The sequence below is a fragment of the Neophocaena asiaeorientalis genome, unplaced genomic scaffold, assembly GCF_003031525.2.
Source record: "Neophocaena asiaeorientalis asiaeorientalis breed wild unplaced genomic scaffold, Neophocaena_asiaeorientalis_V1.1 scaffold581, whole genome shotgun sequence".
NCBI classification, from domain to species: Eukaryota; Metazoa; Chordata; class Mammalia; order Artiodactyla; family Phocoenidae; genus Neophocaena; species Neophocaena asiaeorientalis.
In genome coordinates this window covers 2,644,509-2,667,492 of record NW_020172732.1, presented here as the reverse complement: position 1 = coordinate 2,667,492, position 22,984 = coordinate 2,644,509, and the positions used below count along the sequence as shown (strand labels likewise).

The 22,984-nt window shown below is 35.2% G+C and overlaps 1 protein-coding gene across 1 annotated transcript in view; it reads right to left on the bottom strand.

Annotated features, from left to right (window-relative positions):
* ATG4C (autophagy related 4C cysteine peptidase) overlaps positions 1-22,984 on the bottom strand; it is an 83,059-nt gene that overhangs the window by 36,519 nt on the left and 23,556 nt on the right. Inside the window, exons 2-3 of the mRNA XM_024740416.1 lie at positions 22,011-22,149; positions 15,776-15,859 (exon numbers count right to left, since the gene is read on the bottom strand). Coding sequence (XP_024596184.1) covers positions 15,776-15,859; positions 22,011-22,086 — 160 coding nt within the window. The 5' untranslated portion in view covers positions 22,087-22,149. The remainder of the gene's footprint in view (positions 1-15,775; positions 15,860-22,010; positions 22,150-22,984) is intronic.

The following is a 22,984-nucleotide window of genomic DNA, read 5'->3' as shown; positions in this document are numbered from 1 at the left end:
TTCTTTTTTTTTTTTTTTAATGGCTGCGTTGGGTCTTCGTTTCTATGCGAGGGCTTTCTCTACTTGTGGCAAGTGGGGGCCACTCTTCATTGCGGTGCGCGGGCCTCTCACTATCGCAGCCTCTCTTGTTGCGGAGCACAGGCTCCAGATGCGCAGGCTCAGTAATTGTGGCTCATGGGCCCAGCCGCTCCGCGGCATGTGGGATCCTCCCAGACCAGGGCTCGAACCCATGTCCCCTGCATCAGCAGCCAGACTTCCAACCACTGCACCACCAGGGAAGCCCCTATTATTTCTTTTTATGAGTGTGTGTGTGTACGTTACTTGGTGTGATTTTGTCTAGTTTTGCTTTTACCATTTGGTTTGGGATTCTATCTGGTTTCTTTTTCCCCCCTTTTTTTTCTTCCGAGCCGTGGGGCTGGCAGGGTTTTGGTGCTCCAGCCGGATGTCAGGCCTGAGCCTCAAAGGTGGGAGAGCCAAGTCCAGGACACTGGACCACCAGAGACCTCCCAGCCCCACATAATATCAATTGGTGAGAGCTCTCCCAGAGATCTCCGTCTCAACGCTAAGACCCAGATCTACCCAATGGCCAGCAAGCTCCAGTGCTGGACACCCCATGCCAAACAACTAGTAAGACAAAAAAACAACCACACGCATAAGCATAAGGGCTGCTTAAACTCATACTAAGTTCACAGACATGCCAAAACACACCACCAGACACAGCCCTGCCCGCCAGAAGATCCAGGCCCACCTACCAGAACCCAGGCACCAGTCCCCTCCACCAGGAAGCTTACACAACACACTGAACCAACCTCACCCATTGGGGGCAGACACCAAAAACAAAAGGAACAAAGAACCCAAAGCCTGTGAAGAGGAGACCCCAAACACAGTAAGTTAAACAAAATGAGAAGACAGAAATATGCAGCAGATGAAGGAGCAAGGTAAAAACCCACCAGACCAAACAAATGAAGAGGAAACAGGCAGTCTAACTGAAAAAGAATTCAGAATAATGATAGTAAAGATGAGCCAAAATCTTGGATATAGAATGGAGAAAATATAGGATATGTTTAACAAGGACCTAAGAAGAACTAAAGAGCAAACAAACAGTGATGAACAACACAGTAAATGAAATTATAAAGTCTCTAGAAGGAATCAATAGCAGAATAACTGAGGCAGAAGAACAGATAAGTGACCTGGAAGATAAAATAATGGAAATAACTGCCACAGAGCAGAATAAAGAGAAAAGAATGAAAAGAATTGAGGACAGTCTCAGAGACCCTTGGGACAACATTAAACACACCAACACTTGAATTATAGGGCTCCCAGAAGAAGAAGAGAAAAAGAAAGGGTCTGAGAAAATATTTGAAGAGATTATAGTTGAAAACTTCCCTAACATGGGAATGGAAATAGGCAACCAAGTCCAGGAAGCACAGAGAGTCCCATACAGGATAAATACAAGGAAAAACACAGCAAGACATATATTAATCAAACTATCAAAAACTAAATACAAAGAAAAACTATTAAAAGCAGCAAGGAAAAAGCAACAAATTACATACAAGGGAATCCACATACGGTTAACAGCTGAACTTTCAGCAGAAACTCTGCAAGCAGAAGGGAGTGGCAGGACATATTTAAAGTGATGAAAGGGAAAAACCTACAACCAAGATTACTCTACCCCGCAAAGATCTCATTCAGATTCGATGGAGCAATTACAACCTTTACAGACAAGCAAAAGCTAAGAGAATTCAGCACCACCAAACCAGCTTGACAACAAATGGTAAAGGAACTTTTCTGGGCAGGAAACACAAGAGAAGGAAAAGACATACAAAAACAAACTGAAAACAATTAAGAAAATGGTAACAGGAATATACATATCGATAAATGTAAATGTACCTTAAATGTAAATGGACTAAATGCTCCAACCAAAAGACACAGACTGACTGAACAGATACAAAAACAAGACCAATATATATGCTGTCTACAAGAGACCCACTTTAGACCCAGGGACACATTCAGACTGAAAGTAAGGAGATATAAAAAGATATTCTATGCAAATGGAAATCAAAAGAAAGCTGGAGTAGCAATTCTCATATCAGACAAAATAGACTTTAAAATAAAGACTATTTATTACAAGAGACAAAGAAGGACACTACATAATGATCAAGGGATCAGTCCAAGAAGAAGATATAACAATTGTAAATATTTATGCACCCAACATAGGAGCACCTCAGTACATAAGGCAACTGTTAAGAGCCATAAAAGAGGAAATTGACAGTAACACAATCACAGTAGGGGACTTTAACACCCCACTTTCACCAATGGACAGATTATCCAAAATGAAAATAAATAAGGGAACACAGCTTTAAATGATACTTTAAACAGGATGGACTTAATTTTTATAGAACATTCCATCCAAAAACAACAGAATACACTCTCTTCTCAAGTGCTCATGGAACATTCTCCAGGATAGATCATATCTTGGGTCACAAATCAAGCCTTGGTAAATTTAAGAAAATTGAAATCATATCTCTACCTCAACATAATAAAGGCCATATGTGACAAACTCACAGCCAACATCGTTCTCAATGGTGAAAAACTGAAAGCATTTCCTCTTAGATCAGGAACAACACAAGGATGTCCATTCTCACTGCTATTATTCAACATAGTTTTTTAAGTCTTAGGTTAAACCTACGAAGACAAAAGACCTGTATGCAGAAAACTATAAGACACTGATGAAAGAAATTAAAGATGATACAAACAGATGGAGAGATATACCTTGTTCTGGGATTGGAAGAGTCAACATTGTGAAAAAGGCTATACTACCCAATGGACTTGAGGACACGGGGAGGGAGAAAGGTAAGCTGGGATGACATGAGAGAGTGGCATGGACTTATATATATTACCAAATGTAAAACAGATACCTAGTGGGAAGAAACCACATAGCACAAGGAGATCAGCTTGGTGCTTTGTGACCACCTAGAGGGGTGGGATAGGGAGGGTGGGAGGCAGACGCAAGAGGGAGGAGATATGGGGATATATGTATATGTATAGCTGATTCACTTTGTTATACAGCAGAAACTAACACAACAATGTAAAGCAATTATAATCCGATAAAGATATGAAAAAAAATTTTTTTTAATTAAAAAAAAGGGCTTCCCTGGTGGCGCAGTGGTTGAGAGTCCGCCTGCTGATGCAGGGGACATGGGTTCGTGCCCCAGTCCAGTAGGATCCTGCATGCTGTGGAGCGGCTGGGCCCGTGGGCCATGGCCACTGGGCCTACGCGTCTGGAGCCTGTGCTCCGCAACGGGAGAGGCCACAACAGTGAGAGACCCAAGTACCGCAAAAAAAAAAGACATGGCACATACATACAGTGGAATATTACTCAGCCATAAGAAGAAACAAAATTGAGTTACTTGTAGTGAGGTGGATGGACCTAAAGTGTGTCATACAGAGTGAAGTAAGTCAGAAAGAAAAAAACAAATACCATATGCTAACACATATGTATGGAATCTAAAGAAATGGTTCAGATGAACCTAGGGGCAGGATAGGAATAAAGACGCAGACTAAGAGAATGGACTTGAGGACATGGCGGGTGAGCGTAAGCCGGGATGAAGTGAGAGAGTAGCACTGACACATATACACTACCAAATGTAAAACAGATAGTGGGAAGCAGCTGCATAGCACAGGGAGATCAGCTTGGTACCTTGTGACCACCTAGAGGGGTGGGATAGGGGAGGTGGGAGCGAGGAGCAAGAGGGAGAGGTATGGGGATATATGTATACATATAGCTGATCCACTTTGCTATACAGCAGAAACTAACACAACATTGTAAAGCAATTATATTCTAATAAAGATGTTAAGAAAAAAAAAACGAATACATGGCAAGCCTCTATTATCAATGAATTTTTCTGAAGGTTAGAGTTTAAATTTAATTCCAAATAAAAATAAAAATACCTGAAAACTGAATATGGCACTACAAGTAAGTCCAAAATTTCCACTTTGGAGACATTTAAATTTGTTTGAAATTGGATATAATAACACATAACTCTCACAGCTCATCCTGAGGCTTGCCAAACACATAGTTCTAATCTCCTATCTTGACAAAGTGATTAATTCCTTATCCTTTTAAGATCTAGTCTCCTCTTAATATTTACTCTAAATATTATTGTGAAACTGTTCATACTAAATGAACTTTGTTGTCTTGTTGACTTTCCACTATAATACTACTCCTGCTATTCCACTTTTTGACTGACTTTCCTTTTCACAGTATTAACTAATTATATCTAGAATGCTTTTTATCTATATTTGCTCCCCCTCCAGATTTCAAGTATTCTAGAGGAGAAGAAATATGTTTATCTTCTAGACCTCTGAATGTTCAGCGCCCAACACAGAGTTCAGTCCATAGTAGATACACAATAAATATTTGTTTTGCTTTGCTTTTGTTTTCTATGATGGAAAAGACTTCTGAGCAGACATTTATGAAGAGTGAGAATGCCTGAAAGAATCACTACAAAGAATGAGAAAGAAAGCTGATAAAGGAAATAGAAGAGACCTGCTAGCAATATTGAGGGCTCAGTCAAGGGTGCTTATCGCAATCAAAAATCACAATTATACCGCAACTAGAGAAAGCCCACGCACAGCAACAAAGACCCAATGCAGCCAAAAATAAATAAATAATTTTTTTAAAAAAATCACAATTAAACAAGCTAATATGAGAAATAATCAAAAGTACAACAAACTGCAGAAATAAATTCTGAAAGAGTATAACTATTGTAATTATCAGGTATGGGATAAAATAAGTATGCATATGTTTAAAAAGTAGAAGGTACTGAAAGGTGGACAAATAAAAGAAAACAATTAAAATTGACCAGGCACATGTAAAGGAAAACCAAATAAAACTACTAGAAATGAAAAATGTAATAAATGAAAATAGAAATTTGGTATAAGTTAAACAGAAAATTATACAAACCTCAGAAGATAATCAAGGAACCAGAAAAACTAAAGAAATTACTCAGAACACAGCACAGAGAGAAAAAATAACAGAAAATATAAAAAACAAGAATTTCAGGGCTTCCCTGGTGGCGCAGTGGTTGGGGGTCCGCCTGCCGATGCAGGGGACGCAGGTTCATGCCCCGGTCCGGGAGGATCCCACATGCCGCAGAGCGGCTGGGCCTGTGAGCCATGGCCGCTGGGCCTGCGCGTCCGGAGCCTGTTGCTCCGCGGCGGGAGAGGCTGCAGCGGTGAGAGGCCCACGTACCGCAAAAAAAAAAAAAAAAAAAAGAATTTCAGAGACATGAAAAAAAATCTAACAGAAAGACTTATCAGAGATGCAAAAGAAGAGAACAAGAAGAATGGAGAAAAACTATAATTAAAAGTGGCTGAAATTTCTTCAGATTTTAAGAAATATATGATTCTGAGTAGAATAAAGTGATATCCACATGAAAGACAAAGAGCTGATCTTAGAAGCAACCAGAGAGAAAAAACATAGAAATGATAGCTTCAAAACACTAGAGAGACTATCTTGTCCTAAAGTGAGCAAAGATTTACTAAGCAGAACACAAAAAGTACTAACCATTTAAGAAGATAAAAAAGTTAACCAGACTATATTAAAATTAAGAACTATGCTCTTCAAAAGATAAACTGAGTGAAAAAGTAACGGAGTAGGAGACAACATTTCCTATAGACATATCCAAAAAAGGATTCATATCCAGAATATATTAAGAAAACCTAGAGAGATAATCTAATAGAAGACATATATAAATGAAAAAATATTTATGAAAATATGCTCAATTTCCTAAGTTAGACAAACACAAATTAAAATAAAATGTGGCTCTAATAAACATGGAAAAATACCAAGTACTGGTGAGCTGAGAGCAAGCAGAATTTGCATACACACCTGGTAGAAATACAAATTGGCACAACTGTTTTATAAAACTATTTGGTAGTATATACTGAGGCTGAACATATGAATACCCTATTACCCACCAATTACATTCCCAGGTATACATACTGAATGAAAATCCATACACATGTTCATTCACCAAAGCACATGTACTAGAATATTCAAGCAGGGTTCTTAACGATTGCCAAAAATTGAAAACTATCCAATGCCCACCAAGAGTAAAATGGATGAAGTGTGGCATATTCACACAATGCAATACTCAGAATAAAAAAATATCCAGCTCCCAACAAGGTAAATAACACAACGTCTGGCAATCAATCAAGCATGCAAATAGGCAGGAAAACACAAGCCAAAATGAGAATACTCAACCAAACAAAAGTGAACCCAAACTAACACAAATGCTGGAATTAGCAAACAAGTACATTGAAACAGGTATTACAATATTACATATGTTCAAAAAGATAAGTAGAAGATTAAGTAAGGAAGGAAGATAAGTAAGGAAGATTTTTTTAATGGATATATAAACTACAACGTCCAAGACGAAAAATATACTGACTAGGATTTATGGCAGATTAGACATTGCTGAGGAAAAGATCAAAAGATTAGTGAACTTGAAGACACAGCAATAGGAACTATCCAAATTAAAACGCAGAGAGGAAAAAGAATTTTTTTAAAAAATAAAAGCACATCCGTGAGATGTGGCACAATTTCATTCATGCTAATATATGTTCAATTGGAGACCCAGAAGGAGAGGGAAGAGAGGGGAAGACAAAAAATATTTGAAGACAAAATGGCTGAAAAAATTCAAAACTGGTGAAAACTATGAAACAACAGTTTCAAGAAATTCAACAAAACCCAAGCACAAGAAATATGAAGAAAACTATACTTCACATCATAATCAAATTGTTCCAAACTAGTGATAAAAAAAAAAAATCTTAAAAGTAGTCAAGAAAAAAAAGCCACATTATGTACACAGAAAGATAAGGATGACCTCAGATTTCTCCCTGGAAACAAAATAAACAAAAAGATAGCAGGGCAACATCTTTAAAGCTACTGAAAGAAAAAAAATAATCAACCCAAAATTCTACACCCAGCAAAAATATCTTTCAAAAATGAAAGCAAAACCCTTTTTCAGAGACACAAAAGCTGAAGGAGTATATGACCAGCACACCTTGCACTATAAGAAATGTTAAAATAAGTCTTTCAAGCAGGAAAATAATGGATTTTAGCAGATAGAAATATGGATTCACACAAAGGAACGAAGAACACCAAAAATGATAACTATATGGGCAAGTATATTATTTTTCTTATTACTTAAACCTCTTTAAGTAATTGACTTAAGTAATTGACATTGACTGTTTAAACAAAAATAATAACAATGTATTATGGCATGTATAAGAAATAAAATGTATGACACCAGTAGCATAAAGACCAGGAGGAGGGAAGTGAAGTACACTACTCTAACGTTCTTATACTATATGTGAGTTGGTATAATATCATTGAAGGTAGACTGTGATAAATTAAAGATATACCCTAAAACCTTAAAGTAACCCAGTAAAATAACACAATAAAAAGTTACAGCTAATCAGCCAACAAAGAGATAAAATAGAAATCAAAAAGTATTCAATCTGAAAGAAGGTAGAAAAAGAGGAAAAGGGAACAAAGAGCAGATTTAACAAATAGAAACCAAACAGTGAGATAACAGACAAACCTAACTATATCAATAATCATATAAAATGTGAATACAGGCATACCTTGTTTTTGTTCTTCACTTTATTGTGCTTTGCAAATACTGCGTTTTTTACAAATTGAAGGTTTGTGGTAACCCTGTGTTGTTAGATGATATTAGCATTTTTTAGCCATAAAGTATTTTTTAATTAAGGTACATATATTATTTTTTTAGACATAATGCTATTGTATACTTAATAGACTATAATACAGTATAAACATAACTTTGATATACAATGGGAAACCAAAAAATTTGTGCAACTTACTTTATTGAAATATTTGCTTTATTGCAGTGGTCTGGAACCAAAGCCACAATATCTCCGAGGTATGCCTGTAGTCTAAACAACTTAATTAAAAGGCAGAGATTATCAGATTGTATAAAAAAGCAAGACCCAACAATTTACTTCCTACAGGAAACAAACTTTAAATATAAAGAAAATAGATTAAGTGTAAAAGAACATAAAAAGATATACCATATAACCCTAAGCAAAAGAAAGCTTAATATCAGACAAAGTAGATTTCAGACCAAAAAAGTATCACCAGGAATAAAGAAGGGTTTTATAATTATAAAGGGGTCAATTCATTAACTGACCATAACAACTCTAAATGTTAATGTACCCAATAACAAAGCTTCAAAATTGAAGAAGCAAAAACTGATAGAATTACAAGGAGAAATAAACAAATCCACAATTATAGTCAGAGATTTCAATATCCCTCTCATAAAAATTGGTAGAACAAGTAGGACAGAGCAAGAATAGAGAAGACTTGAACTCAACCAACTTGACCTAACTGCCCTTATAGAACATTCCAGTAACAATACATATTCTTCTCAAGCACACAAAGAACATTTACCAAGTTATACCATATTTAGACCATAAAGCAAGTCTCAATAACTTCAGAGATTAGAGTCATAAAAATATTTTCTCTGACCACAAAGGAATTAAATTAATAATCAATAACAGAACAAGATCTGGAAATTTTCCAAATTAAGTAATATACCTATAAATAATTGATTGCATCCTGCACACCCTTTCTTACTAAATGGCAAAAGTCATGTTTCAAAAAATTCCAAATTGTGGGATCTTATTTCCACAACATTTGGGCATAATCTTGGCAACATGTGGAATAACCAAGATCCCTGAAAACAGTAAAGATAGTACAAGAACCAAGAGCACGCAAAGGAAGACCCCTTGATACCTTACTTTCATGCCCTTTATGTCCTATAAAGAGATCCCTAGGCAAAGCTCCACCCTGGGCTGGTTTCAGTGCAGAAAAAACTTTTATTATTTTCTAGCCTCTGTGCTACCCTCTCTACTTCTTAAAAAGCTTTTTTTCCCCCTTTTTTCCATGCACTATTTTGGGGTTTTTTTGTCCATAGCTTAGAATCATTGTCTATAGATGCTCCTCAGCCCCAAAATTAGGAAGGAGAGAGCCTTATCTCTGTTATTCATGTTAAATCATTTGGGCCCCTAAGATAGAACTGGTATACTAGAGATAACCACAGATACAGTTTTTCCTTAATGGTCTCTGGGCCCATCATGTCCTGAACCATCTAAGAGAAAATCTGGTGGAGATTGACCAATGCACAGCAAATCAAAAAGCTGTGAGTACATAATGACACACAGAGAGAAAAGATTAGCATTAAAATATTTCAAATGCGATAAATAGAATATTATATTTCTGTTGAAGCTATAAAGAAAGTCATGACAAAACAGGGCAATAACCTTAGGACAAGTGTTATGAAATAGAAATTCACCAAAGTCATACCATAATTATAGGATTAATAAACCTTTATATAATATGGGTTTGTATACCCACAATAGGAGAAATAATAAAGAAAATTAGCCCCCCATAATCAATAGACCTTTACGTCATATATTTCAAAAGTTTTAAAACTTCATTAACAAAAAAAAAAAATCCTTAATACGTGACTTCCACCATGTCATAATCCCTTTGTTTTTCTGAACAAATATTCTAATTCCCTTTTACCTTATCTTGACTATTATGACTCCTCTTATTTTCAAAATGTATATTTAAATCTCTTTTCAAATGTGTATTTGATCTTATTCAGTGTTATTCCTCCTGTTTTCAGAATTATACTTGACTCACTAAAATTTGTATGCTTTTAAGTACAAGGGCCTCCCCCTCTCTGAGGATACCAAAAAATTCCTAGAAAGGTGTAAGAAGGTGGTTTGGGGTTAACTCATTAGAAAAGAGAATCTACAAAGTGGATGATAAGAACAGAAATATGATATTCTTCTGGCTAATGATTCATTCCCTTCATTCTGCATGTAGATATTTTTAAACATGAAAAGTCGTATTTCAAAAACTTCTGAGAATACAGTCTTATTTCTACAAAAATACAAGAATGTACTATTATACACTATTTAAAAAGGCAAAGCCAAAGCAAACTAAATGTCTAACAATAGTAGAATGAATAATTTGTGGTAATTCATACAATGGAATATTATACAGCAGTAAAAATAAACTAGAACCTACACATAACATGGACAAATCTTTTTTTTTTTTTACATCTTTATTGGAGTATAATTGCTTTACAGTGGTGTGTTAGTTTCTGCTTTATAACAAAGTGAATCAGTTATACATACACATATGTTCCCATATCTCTTCCCTCTTGCGTCTCCCTCCCTCCCTCCCTCCCTATCTCACCCCTCTAGGTGCTCACAAAGCACTGAGCTGATCTCCCTGTGCTATGTGGCTGCCTCCCACTAGCTATATATTTTACGTTTGGTAGTGTATATATGTCCATGCCACTCTCCCACTTTGTCACACCTTCCCCTTCCCCCTCCCCATATCCTCAAGTCCATTCTCTAGTAGGCCTGTGTCTTTATTCCTGAACGCGGACAAATCTTAAAAACACAACCTTAAAAGCCATAAGCAAGGCACAGAAGCAAAACAGTTCATTTTCATTTTCAAAAAGGTCAAAAATAGGAAACACTAAATTCCACCACTTTAGGATAGTAGAGTTTTTTGGCATGGGAAGGACTACAGTTGGGTAGAAGCACAAGGAGATTAAAACTTATTCATAATGTTGTACTTCTCTTGTCTAATAGAATTTCATTACTATTTTTGAAAGTGTATACACAAGGCTTTTGCCTTCTCTGTATATGAGTAATTCATAATTTTAAAAATGTAAAGCTTTTAAATAATATAAAATTATTAAAATAATAAAAATTCATATTCATAATAAAGAAAACAAAGAAGAAAAAGTCCTTCTTCCACTGGATTCTGCCATATCTGCCATATGTCTTATCATGGTACTAAGATAGGCACTTGTTACTATAGGAGAGGTAGATGACGATAAGACCAATATGCTGAGATTAGCAGAGTAGGAAGATGGACAGAACATGGGTCCTTGATGATGTCACAGAGGCACTGATTAACCAACCTAGAGCCATTCCTATGTCAGGACTTCCGCTTGTGAATGATAATAAATACCCTTACTGCTTTTAAGCTATTTTGAAATGGACTTTCTGCTTATTTGATCCAATCACATCCTTTCTAATTTGGTCTCTGTTTATAAGAACCTATACTTCTGTTTTATCATGAATATCATAATGAAATTAATAATTTTGTAATTATTTGTTTAATGTCTCTCATCTACTGGACTGTAAGCTCCTTGAGTGTAAGTACTGTGCCTGCAATACTTTCAGCAGTAACCCCAGTGCCTGGCACATAACAGGCTCTTAATAAATACTTTTGGAATGAATGAATAACCTTATTCATCTAATCCACTAGTAGAGCATACTTGTTTCCAATATTTTTTGTTATTTCAACAAATTTACAATAAACATCCTTGTACAAGTGTTCTACACATATACAGAGAACTTCTCTGGGGTAAATACTTAAAGGTAGAATTGCTAGATACTAAGTTTATGTATTATCAATTTTTCTAAGTACTTTCAAATTCATGAAGAGGTTGTACCAAGTTGCCTCCCATCAGCTGTGTTTGTGAGTTCCTGTTTCTTCACAACCTTGCTAAAATTTGATATCATGAAGCTTTTAAATTTTTGCAAATTTGACAACTAAGAAACAGTATCTCATTTTAATTTGCACTCCCTTTATTACTGTGGTGAACATTTTCTTATGTTTGGCCACTCAAGTTTCTACTTTAAAAGCACCTGTTCATTTCCTTGGCTCATTTTTTTTTGAATTGTCCATGTTTTTCATATTATTTTGTAGTTTCGTATTATTTTGGAGACTAATCCTTTGTCCAAGATATAGATGAAGAGATAACAGATGGACAGATAGATCTTCAATGTACACACACACACACACACACACACACACACAAACACACATACATATACCAATACAGAGAGAGAAAAAGAGAATGAGAGAGCATATACAAATATCTTCTCTCTCTGTCTTGTTTCTAAACTTTTTTTATGGTGTCTTTCGTGATGCAGATTTTTAAATTTTTATTTGGTCAAATACATCAGTATTTTCCTATATAGGCTGTGTTTTTATGTTTTATAAAAGCAGTTCTTCTCTACCCTGATATCATAACCAATAAATCTTTAAAAGAATACGCTTTGGGGAATTCCCTGGTGGCGCAGTGGTTAAGAATCCATCTGCTAATGCAGGGCACACAGGTTCAATCCCTGGTCTGGGAAGTTCCCACATGCCACCGAGCAACTAAGCCCATGTGCCACAACTACTGAGCCTGTGTTCTAGAGCCCACGAGCCACAATGCCGTGCCACAACTACTGAAACCCGCGTGCCCTAGAGCTCACGCGTCATAACTACTGAGCCCACGCACTGCAACTACTGAAGCCCGTGTGCGATAGGGTCTGCATACCACAGCTACTGAGCCTGCATGCTGCAACTACTGAAGCCCATGAGCCTAGAGCCCGTGCTCCACAACATGAGAAGCCACCACAATGAGAAGCCCGCACACCACAACAAAGAGTAGTCCCTGCTCGCCGCAACTCGAGAAACCGCGTGCATCGCAATGAAGACCCAATACAGCCAAATAAATAAATAAATAGAATACACTTTGGCTTCAAAGAGCCACACTCAGTAAATGCAGGTGAGCTGCTGTTAATTTTACTGCTTTTACTTTTCTATCCTTACCACTCCAGTGAAACTGATCTCTCAAAAGTCATCAGCAATTTCTCATTGACAAATCCTACAGCCTCTAATCAAGTTTTTTCCTGCTTAACCTCTTTTGAGCATTAGGCACTTTGTCCCAACTTTTCTCCTGAAAATCTCTTTCCTTCAGTCTCTATGATAAAATACTATCATGGGTTTTGTCCTATATATTGCCTACTCCTTCTCAATTTCATTTACTGATTCTTCTTCATCAGTAGATCCTTAAAGATGAATATTCTCCACCTATACTTTCCATCAATGTGACCTTATTCATTAGCCTCAAATGCTACCTCTTTGAAAATAAAAATAACTAGCCAACCAATTCTAAACCACCTACTTCATTCAGACTGTTTACTCCTGAACGGCCTACTTCAAACACTACATGTCCCCGCAAAATCCACGCTTCCTCTAGTATATCACATTTGGTTACTAACACTACCTATAATCCAAGATAGTAGTCTTTAAGTATTCTTTATCTTCTCTCTCTCATGACCTCAAATCCAATCATTTATCAGATGCTATCGAGTCTACCTTAAAATATCTCAAGTCAATCCTCTCCATTTCCACTGCCGTACATCAGAGTCATCGTATCTTGCCTGATAACTGACTTCCAATGGTTCCTCTACATTGCTATCAGTTATTTTTCTAAGCATGTATTTAGTTATGATTATCATATGCTCCTTCTGGGCAAGATCAATGTCCTAGCTAGCATGTTCTCAATACATGATCACTGAAAATAATTAAATAATTAAATGAATTCTGGTATTTTGTTGCTCAAAAACCTAGGATAATAATAACCATTGTAGTTAAGAAGCTGGGTACACCACCCCCTACCTCTCTGATAACTCAGAAAATTTGCTTGAACCAAAAATTCTGTGACATGTAGAAGTTCAAAGCTAGCCCCCCAGATTTCTGTTAATTCTACACAGCTTAAACTCTCTTGGTTCCTCCCCTCCCTCTTCTAACTCCTACAATGATATGAGATGCCTTTTTCATTCCAGATGCCAAATCCATCCTCTTTCCAAAAGAACTTTTCCTACACCAAGCATTTCATAAACTTACCTGACTTTACTGAAGACCAGAGCACATCAACAAGGAAACTTCTCAATGGACATGCAGAATCCAACCACCTTTCTGGCTCGCTCTCCTTTCTCCCTCCCGAGGCCCATACCCTTGTCTTTCCCTGTATCCCTACTCCTAGTCCAAAACAAAACAGTCTTCTATTTGTCTCATTTGTATCTCCTATATCATTTACTTTTCATCTCTTGAGTTGAGGACCCTCAAGAATCCATTTACTGCTCAAAGTATTTCTTCCAAAAAATATATAATGCTATCCTTAAAAAGAATTCTAATAACTTTTTCTCACATTCCTTTTATCATGAATAATAATATCATTTAGAATGCTTACATGTACGAGGCATACCACTAAACGCCTACGAAATAGGTATCATTAATACTTCGGGAAATTACATAACTTGCCAAAAATAACAACTAATCAGCAAAAAGAGCCAAAATTCAAACCCACGTATGTCTCACCCCAAAGCCCGTATACTCTCCTCTGCCTGTAAACAAATGACCTAACTCTTTAGCACAGCATTCAAGATGCTCCTCCATATATTGATCCTTTTCATAATTTTCTCCCACCATAGTTACACTGGACACTTCTGTTTCCTATATATACTGTCTAACATCTCAGTGCTATTGCTTTCATCATGCCATTCTATTTACCTAAAATGCATGCCTTCTTTATCCATCAACTTCCTACTCATCTTTCAAGAATACTGTGAGGACTCAATGAGTTAATACATGTAAACTACTTAAAAATCCTGTCTGGCATATTATAAATACTCAATAAATGTCAGCTGTTACTATTACAAACCATTTAGGCTTTAGACAATTGCTGATGTGACCAAAAAAGATCAACCAAAAAATGAATACAAGCCTTGATAATCACATACTGTCACATACATTCTTCCCCTCTCCTCTCTCTCTCTCTCACACACACACACAAACACACACACTCATACATACAAAATACCAAGCAAAGACATACAGTACAAAGAATGCCAGTATTAAAATGAAACATAGTCTTGGTTTAAAATTCAACTCTGTCATCTAATACCTGTGTGATTTGGGACGAATTCTTTAACTGCTCTAAACTCTGGCTTTCAAACACATAGGATAGGGACACTTAAATCCACCTTGTAGGCTTGTTGTGAGAATTAAAGACATTTCCCAAAGAGTTTAGCATGATGCTTGACACATAGTAGGCACTCAATAGGGGACATAAATTATTAAAAGAAAATATATGATAATTACAGAAAGGATGAGCATATATGAAAATTCAGAAACATCAAATACAGTAAATAATTTCAGAAACTGGAGCATCCTTAAGAATTGGAAAACTTACCATTTTTTACATTAACTAACGTGATACTTTAAATTATTATCATATACTTTAAAATTATCATCAGAGAACTTGATAAAGAATATTAAGATATTGATTCAAATAATATTTACTTAGCACTCATATGGTAAGTCCAAAATTATGAGGGATATAACAAATGGTGTATGACGGTATGAACTTTATTTTCACGGAATTCACAAGAAACCCAAACCATATGGCAGTATTTTATGTGTTACATAAAATACAGGTTTTTAAAAGATATATTCCAAAACATAGGCATAAAAAGTAGAATGGCGGTTGCCAGGGGCTGAAGGGAAGGGAGGAATGAGGAGTGATTGTTTAATGGGTACAGAATTTCAGTGTTACAAGATGAAGAGTTCTACAGATGAATGGTGATGATGGTAGCACAACATTATGAATGTATTTAATACCACTGAACCGTACACTTAAAAATGACTAAGATGGTAAATTTTGATATGTGTATTTTACCACAATAAAAATAACTGGAAGTAAAAAACAAAAAGAAATATGTCAAAAGTAGGTTAATCTGGAAATAAAATAATGAAAACAATTACACAATGAATTTCTACAAAGATTTTTAAATGGATTACAAATTTAGCACTTACCTTCATATTTAAAATGGTAACACTTTCCAAGCAATAATACAGGGGAATTTCTACTAAAATATGTCTTTGTTTTCAAAACCCAACCTAAATGAGAAAAAGAGAAAAACAGTTTTGCAATTAAAGGATTTCAGACGAAAAGTTCAGCAGCATTTTCTTTTATTTAATTTCAAATCACCAATTCTCAATTATGGATGTGCATTTTTTACAAGTGTAGCAAAAGTATTTTGACAATGAACTGAAAATACAGGCCACTTATGCTACTTTCAAATAAAGCAAAGTATTTTAACCACATTCTGCCCACTTAAAGAACATGGCAGAGAAAAAATTTTAGTTTTAATTTATTTTCAAACAGATCACAATGTTCTTATGGTATAAAAATTAAAAGGTACAAATTCTACTCCACTTTCCCTCACACCAACCTCTTTTCCCAAAGGCAACAAATGTTACCAATTTCTTATATCTTCTTCCATTTTAGATATTTTAAAGGTTTAAAGTATTTGAATATTCTAGTGAAGTAATTTAGGGAAAAGATCACACAGTACACTAATGCTTATGATAAAAGTGGATCTCTGAAGTTTCCTAGGGAAATCTGTTTTTACCCCATCATTTCAGCCAAATGAGGATTTCTGAAAGTGATGTATAAAGCTTTCAGACATTTTCATCTCAATTTTCCACCTTCCAATCCCCAATCCTCAACTCTTAGTTGCAAACTCTAATTCTTCCAATTTTCTTCCTACTAAACTGTCTATATCTAAAAGGAACTATCCTTTTGGTTTTTTATGATGCCATTAACAGTTCTCAATTTCCTAAGAAAAGCACTTGTCCATTACATTCCTGAATATTCCTAAGTGTATGAAATTTCTGAGTGCTAATGGCAGACTTAGAAACAGCTCCTAAAATGCAAGAACATATAAATAAAAAGAATCTGAAATTGGGAGTTAAGAGACTTAGGTCTAGTCTTAAGCAGGCCAACATTTATATTTAACAGAGTTGTTACAAAATTTTAAATGAGTGATTTTTATGAAAGTGCTCCCTTAAGTACTATAATACAAATAAGCATAAAGAACAAGTAAATTAAAATATGTATTTATAATAAAAATCATGCAAGTATCTGAGTTTGGTAGTGAAGAATAAAGAATGGAGGGACTTCCCCAGTACTGCAGTGGTTAAGAATGTGCCTGCCAATGCAGGGGACACAAGTTTGATCCCTGGTCCAGGAAGATCCCACATGCTGTGGAGCAACTAAGCATGTGCACCACAACTACTGAGCCTGTGCTCCAGAGCCCGCGAGCCACAACACTGAACCCACGTGCCACAACTACTGAAGCCCGCGCACCGCAACTACTGAGCCCACATGCCACAACTACTGAAGCCCGCATGCTCTAGGGCTCGCGTGCCACAACTACTGAGCCTGCATGCTGCAACTACTGAAGCCGAGAGCCCGTGCTCCGCACCAAGAGAAGCCACTGCAAGTGAAAAGCCCAAGCACCACAATGAAAACCCAACACAGCCAAAAAAAAAGAAAGAATGTAAAGTCAAATACAGTAATCAGGCTTTGGATTACTGCAATATTCCCCCAAGATGGCTTATCTGTAATCAGTTTTTCCCCACTCTAGCATATGCCACATATCCCTGCCAAATTAATCTCCCTGTGGCTCAGCTCTGATTAGGTAACTTGTCTGCTCAAAAACCATCCTCAATGATTCATTACCTAACAGATTTATAATGAACTTCTCTGTGATACTAAAGACTTTCCACAATATGATACAAATTACCTTTACAGCCATCTTTTCCACTACTTCTCATCTATACTCAAAGTGGGCTTTACTATTTGGTTCATACTATTCCATAACAAAAATATCCTCCCCAATATCAGCCCATTTAAATCCACTTAAATCTTCTTCTTCTGACTCAAACACGCACTTCTACGACATCTTTTCCTTTTCCCACCTATCTCTCATTCTCTTCTCTGAACTCCAATGGGAAAATAGTATTTACTGACCATCTATTTTACACTAGGAACTAAGCTAGGTGCTTTATAGACATTGTTTCATAGAAGTATTATTAGTACCATACTAGAATGATTCTAATCCCCAAAACGATAACAATCCCCTCTCCCCAAAAGGCAGTATTTCCAAAGCAAATCCTAAGAACTTCATAAAAACAACCTCAAAAACTAACAAACAAAAAACCTTTAAGGAGGAACTTCTCTCTTTCTCCCTATGCTTTACCCTCTAACTGTATACCCTCTTACCAGTCACCAGGCCTTCCGAAAGAAAAGAAAGGTGAATCTGACAAGTCAGAGCCTGAGGCTCTACAACGATCTACATTTTACACGAGCGATGAGTTATAGTGCACACAGCAGGCAGAAGTTGTCTCTTAATGGCTAGGCCTGGAATTGACATAGCTTCATTTCTAGCTCATTCTATTGGTTGATATGAGATGCAAGCCAGCCCAGATTCATATGAGAAAAGAGACAACACAAGATGTGATTCACTGAGGACTGTCTTTGGAGCCTAGCTACCATAAACAAAATGTTACCAAAAAACCGATAGTCCATTAAGTTAGCAATCTGAAAATCACAAGTCAGGCTTTAAAAGATGCAAACAAGCCAAAGAGCATAGAAATAGTAGAGATAATAATGATTTTCTGGAGGAACAGAAACACCCAGAAGGATGATTTACTTCTTAATATTTTAAAAAGGAAATCAAGTTTACATACCTCATAAAGTCATGTAAATATGGGGGGGGAAGCAAAAATAAAACATTTTTGAAAAGAAAGTAAGGTCCAGTTTTGTTAAGTGCTATGCCATTTCTAGTTCCATCTTTATATAATAATATTGACATTGATAAAAAGTATTCCTAAATTATGTTCAGTGTATTCAGAGAACAGCAAGAATAGGGAGCAAGGGAGGCTGGGTTTGAATACAAGTTTCAAGACTTACCTAGATATATGACCTTGAATATGTCACCTAATCTCAGTTTTCTAATTTGCAAAAAAAGAATACCTTAGAAACATATTAGATTTAAATCTCAGAAAGATATCTAACTCAGAAAGATGAAATTTAAATGAGAAGGTACATAAACTACAACATACTAGTGGGTGCTCAATCGATTTTAATCCTTCTTAAACCATCCATACTACACAAACTCTAAACAATGAAAATACATTCAACATTTTAGAATAATTTTCACCAATAAAAATAAAACTAAAATACTACTCTATAACTTAAAACTATCTAGAACATGTAGTTACCCTGAACAATCTGTTCTTTAGAGATTACGGATTACCATAATCTTATGATGTCCACTTAAATATCTAGATAGGGAAAGTTACACATATGTAAATAATAGGTTAAATAACAATTCCTAGGTCACTACTGAAATGTGTTGAGTACCTGTATGACAATGTTCAGACCTTATAAATGAAATCTTCACCACATAACCTATCCATCAGATTAAATGGTTGAAAAAGAACATAAGCCTCTGTTTGCAGATGACATGATTTACACACAGAAAATCCTAAAGAATCCAAAAAACATTATTAGAATAAAAGAGATTATCAAGTTTAAAAGACACAAGATCAAATCACAAAAATCAATTGTATTTCTATATACTAGCAATGAAGAGTCTAAATGAAATGAAGAAAATTCATTTTAAAATAGCATTGAAAAGAATAAAATACTTAGGAATAATTTTAACAAAAGAAGTGCCAAGACTTGCACACAGAAAACTACAAAACATCATTGCAAGAAATTAAAGACCTAAATAAATGGAAAGACATCCCATGTCCATGGATTGGAAGACTTAATATGGCAATACTCTGTTAATATGCCAATATTCTGAAAATTGATTTACAGATTTCACTAAAGTCTATATAAAAATCCCAGCTGGATTTCTTGCAGAAATTGATAAGAGGATCAAAAATTCATACGGAAAATGCATGGAATCCAGAACAGTCAAACAATCTTGGAAAAGAAGAACAAAGTTGGAGGAATCATACTTTTCAATTTCAAATTTTACAAACAGCTAAAGTAATCAACAGAATGTTCTACTAGCATAAGAACAAACATACAGATTAATGGAATAGAATTGAGAGTCCAGAAATCAACCCTTACATCTATGGTCAACTGATTTTAGATAAGTGTGGCAAGACCAGTCAATGGAGAAAGAATACTCTTTTAAACAAATGGTGCTGAGACCAGATAGCCACATACAAAGAATAACGTGGAACCTCTACCTCACATCATATGCAAAAATTAACCTGAAATGGATCAAAGACCTAAATATAAGAGCTAAAAAGATTAAAACTGTTTAAAGAATAGGTGCAAATCTTCATGACCTTGATTTAAGCAACAATTTCGTAAATACAACATCAAAATCACAAGCAACAAAGGGAAAAAAAATAGGTAAACTGGACCTCATCAAAAAGTAAAAGTTTTATGCTTCAATGGACACTATGAAGAAAGTGAAAAGACAATCCAAGAATGGGAGAAAATATTTGCAAATCATATATCTGCTGAGGGATTTTTATCTAGAATATATAAAGAACTCTTACAACTCAATAATAAAAAGACAACCCAATTTTAAAACATGCAAAAGATTTGAATGGACATTTCTTGAAATAATATATACAAATTGCTAATAAATACATAAAAAGAAGATTAACTTCATATGTTCATCAGGGAAATGCAAATCAAACTCACAGTGAGATACTTCACACTCACTAGAATGGGTCTAATTAAAAAGATAGATATTAAAAAAAAAAAAAAAAAAAAAAAAAAAAAAAAAAAAAAAAAAGATAGATATTAACAAGTATTGCTGACGATGTGGAGAAATTCAAACCCTCAAACATTTCTGGTAGGAATGTATAATGGTGCAAACAGTTTGGAAAACAGTTTGGTAGTTCCTTAAAAAGTTAAACTTAGGGTAAACATATGATCCAGCAATTCTACTCCTAGGTATATACCCAAGAGAACTGAAAACTTATGTTTACACAAAAACTTGTATACAATATTCATAGCAGCATTATTCATATAGCCAAAAAGTGGAAACCACCCAAACATCTATCAACTAACGAGTGGGTAAAGAAAATGTGATATATCCATACAATGAAATATTATTCAGCCGTATAAGAGAATGAAGTACTGATATATACATGCTACAACATGAATTAACTTTCAAAACGTTATGTCAAGTGAAAGGAGTCAAAAACAAAAGGCCACAAGTTATATGATACCATTTATATGAAATGTCCAGAATAGGCAAATCCAGAGAGGCAAGAAGTAGACTGATGGATGCCAGGGATTGGAGAGAGGTGGGGAGGAATAGGGAGTAGTTGCTAATGGGTACAAGGTAGCCTTTGGGGGTGATGAAAATGTTCTGGAATTAGATAGTGATGATGGTTGTACATTCCTGTGAGTGTACTAAAAACCACTGAATCATACACTTTAAAAAGGTGAATTTTAGTAGTATATGATTTAAATCTCAATTTTTCAAAAAGTTAATGTCTATAATCTTCAAAATACAATGTCAAGTTATTATCAAGTTTTAACTGTCTAAATAGCTAGCTGGCCATGACTTCCAGTGAACCAGGAACCAACAACCAATTGTGTTTTACTTGAATTTGCACTGTTAAGGGGTTTTACTAAATTTTATCATTCCTTTCTTATGGATATGAACTTCTTCCGGTTGAAACTGGTTCTGCTGAGTACTTCTCCATCTTTGAAGGATTTTTCACCTCCAATTTGTTTCTAGTCTTAAGTGGGCTTCCAAACCACCATATGATCCTTATTGGATTTGCATGCAAACCAAGAGTAACTAAGTTATAGAAATAAGGATCTGAGTGTGTTCCTAGAAGAAAGTCATACGCATCAGCATGTGAACTTTAAATGGTCTGCTTTGTGTGTTCAGAGGTCTATTTTGCTTGCTTCCTGGTTCATACGTGAGGTTGCCTGATGCTGAGTCTGAAAACCTGAGGTATTATCATCACCTGAATAAATTCTATCTTCTTTGGAATTTTCTTTTTTAAAGGACCACATGATATGCCTGAGTTTCTAAGCAATGTTTATGATGGTATTTGATTCTTTCTTCAGGTAGTATTCTTATCTACATTCCTTACAGAAATATTTCATTCAAAGAGAATCTCAACAATTGTCAGTGACTTAATACAGGAGATAATACATGTCTTCAAATATTTCTTTGGATTTATACAGTTTTCAAATCTTGATACTTACTATATTTCATGTTGTTCCAAGCAGATATAAATTTAGTTTTCAGCTTGTCAACCTCATCTGTTCCTGTGGCCTCCATATTCAGATTCTAAAGAAAAAGCCATCACTTGATTGCATTCTTCTGTAAGTTTAGACTTTTGTTCTGACATAAAGAAAAATAAGTAATGAGTACATATTATATGGTGCACTATCTGCTAAAGTTACTTAAGTGATTAAATACAACTTGAATTGGAAATGAGCAAACCAATTTTTCATTTTACAGAATAGAATACAATATACTCTATAAATATTTTAATTACAAAATATATTTTATTGTTGTATATTTTATATACAACAATAAAAATTATCACACAAAACCAAACAATAAACTCCTCCAGACACTCACAATTAAGAACAATAACTTAGTAACACAAGTCAGTTTTGGTGAGACTATTCAAGACCTGTTTCATTTGTAATCAGAGAGTGTGATTTGAAATCATATAAGAAGTGGCAACTATCTTCAGAATGGAGGCTTCCACTTATATTGATTAAGTCACTACTTTCATATAAAGCCTAGTTTTTTTTTTAATTAAGGCATTTCCTATATTTCCAATACATCCTTGCTTCCTACTGCAGCACTTTTTAAAAAATCAAATGGCTTAAATTTACAAGACAATGTTTTCTTACTTTAAAATAAGAATAAATGTAGCTTATAAGTATTTAACTTACTTGAGGGAAAATTGAGATACGTGACATGTAATCTGAAAGACGAACAAATTATAACTGAAAATGTTTGAGCTTATTTGAAATAATTCACAAACAGTTTTCTTTTCAAGAAAAGAATGCTACACAGAACATTACCCTTTCAGGGTTATAAATATCAACTTAAAGGTATTGATACATTTGTTTCTCTGACAATAGGCATTCCATTTTATAATATGTATTAGAAGCTACTAATTATACATTATAACTATGACAGATGAAAGCATGGTCCACTG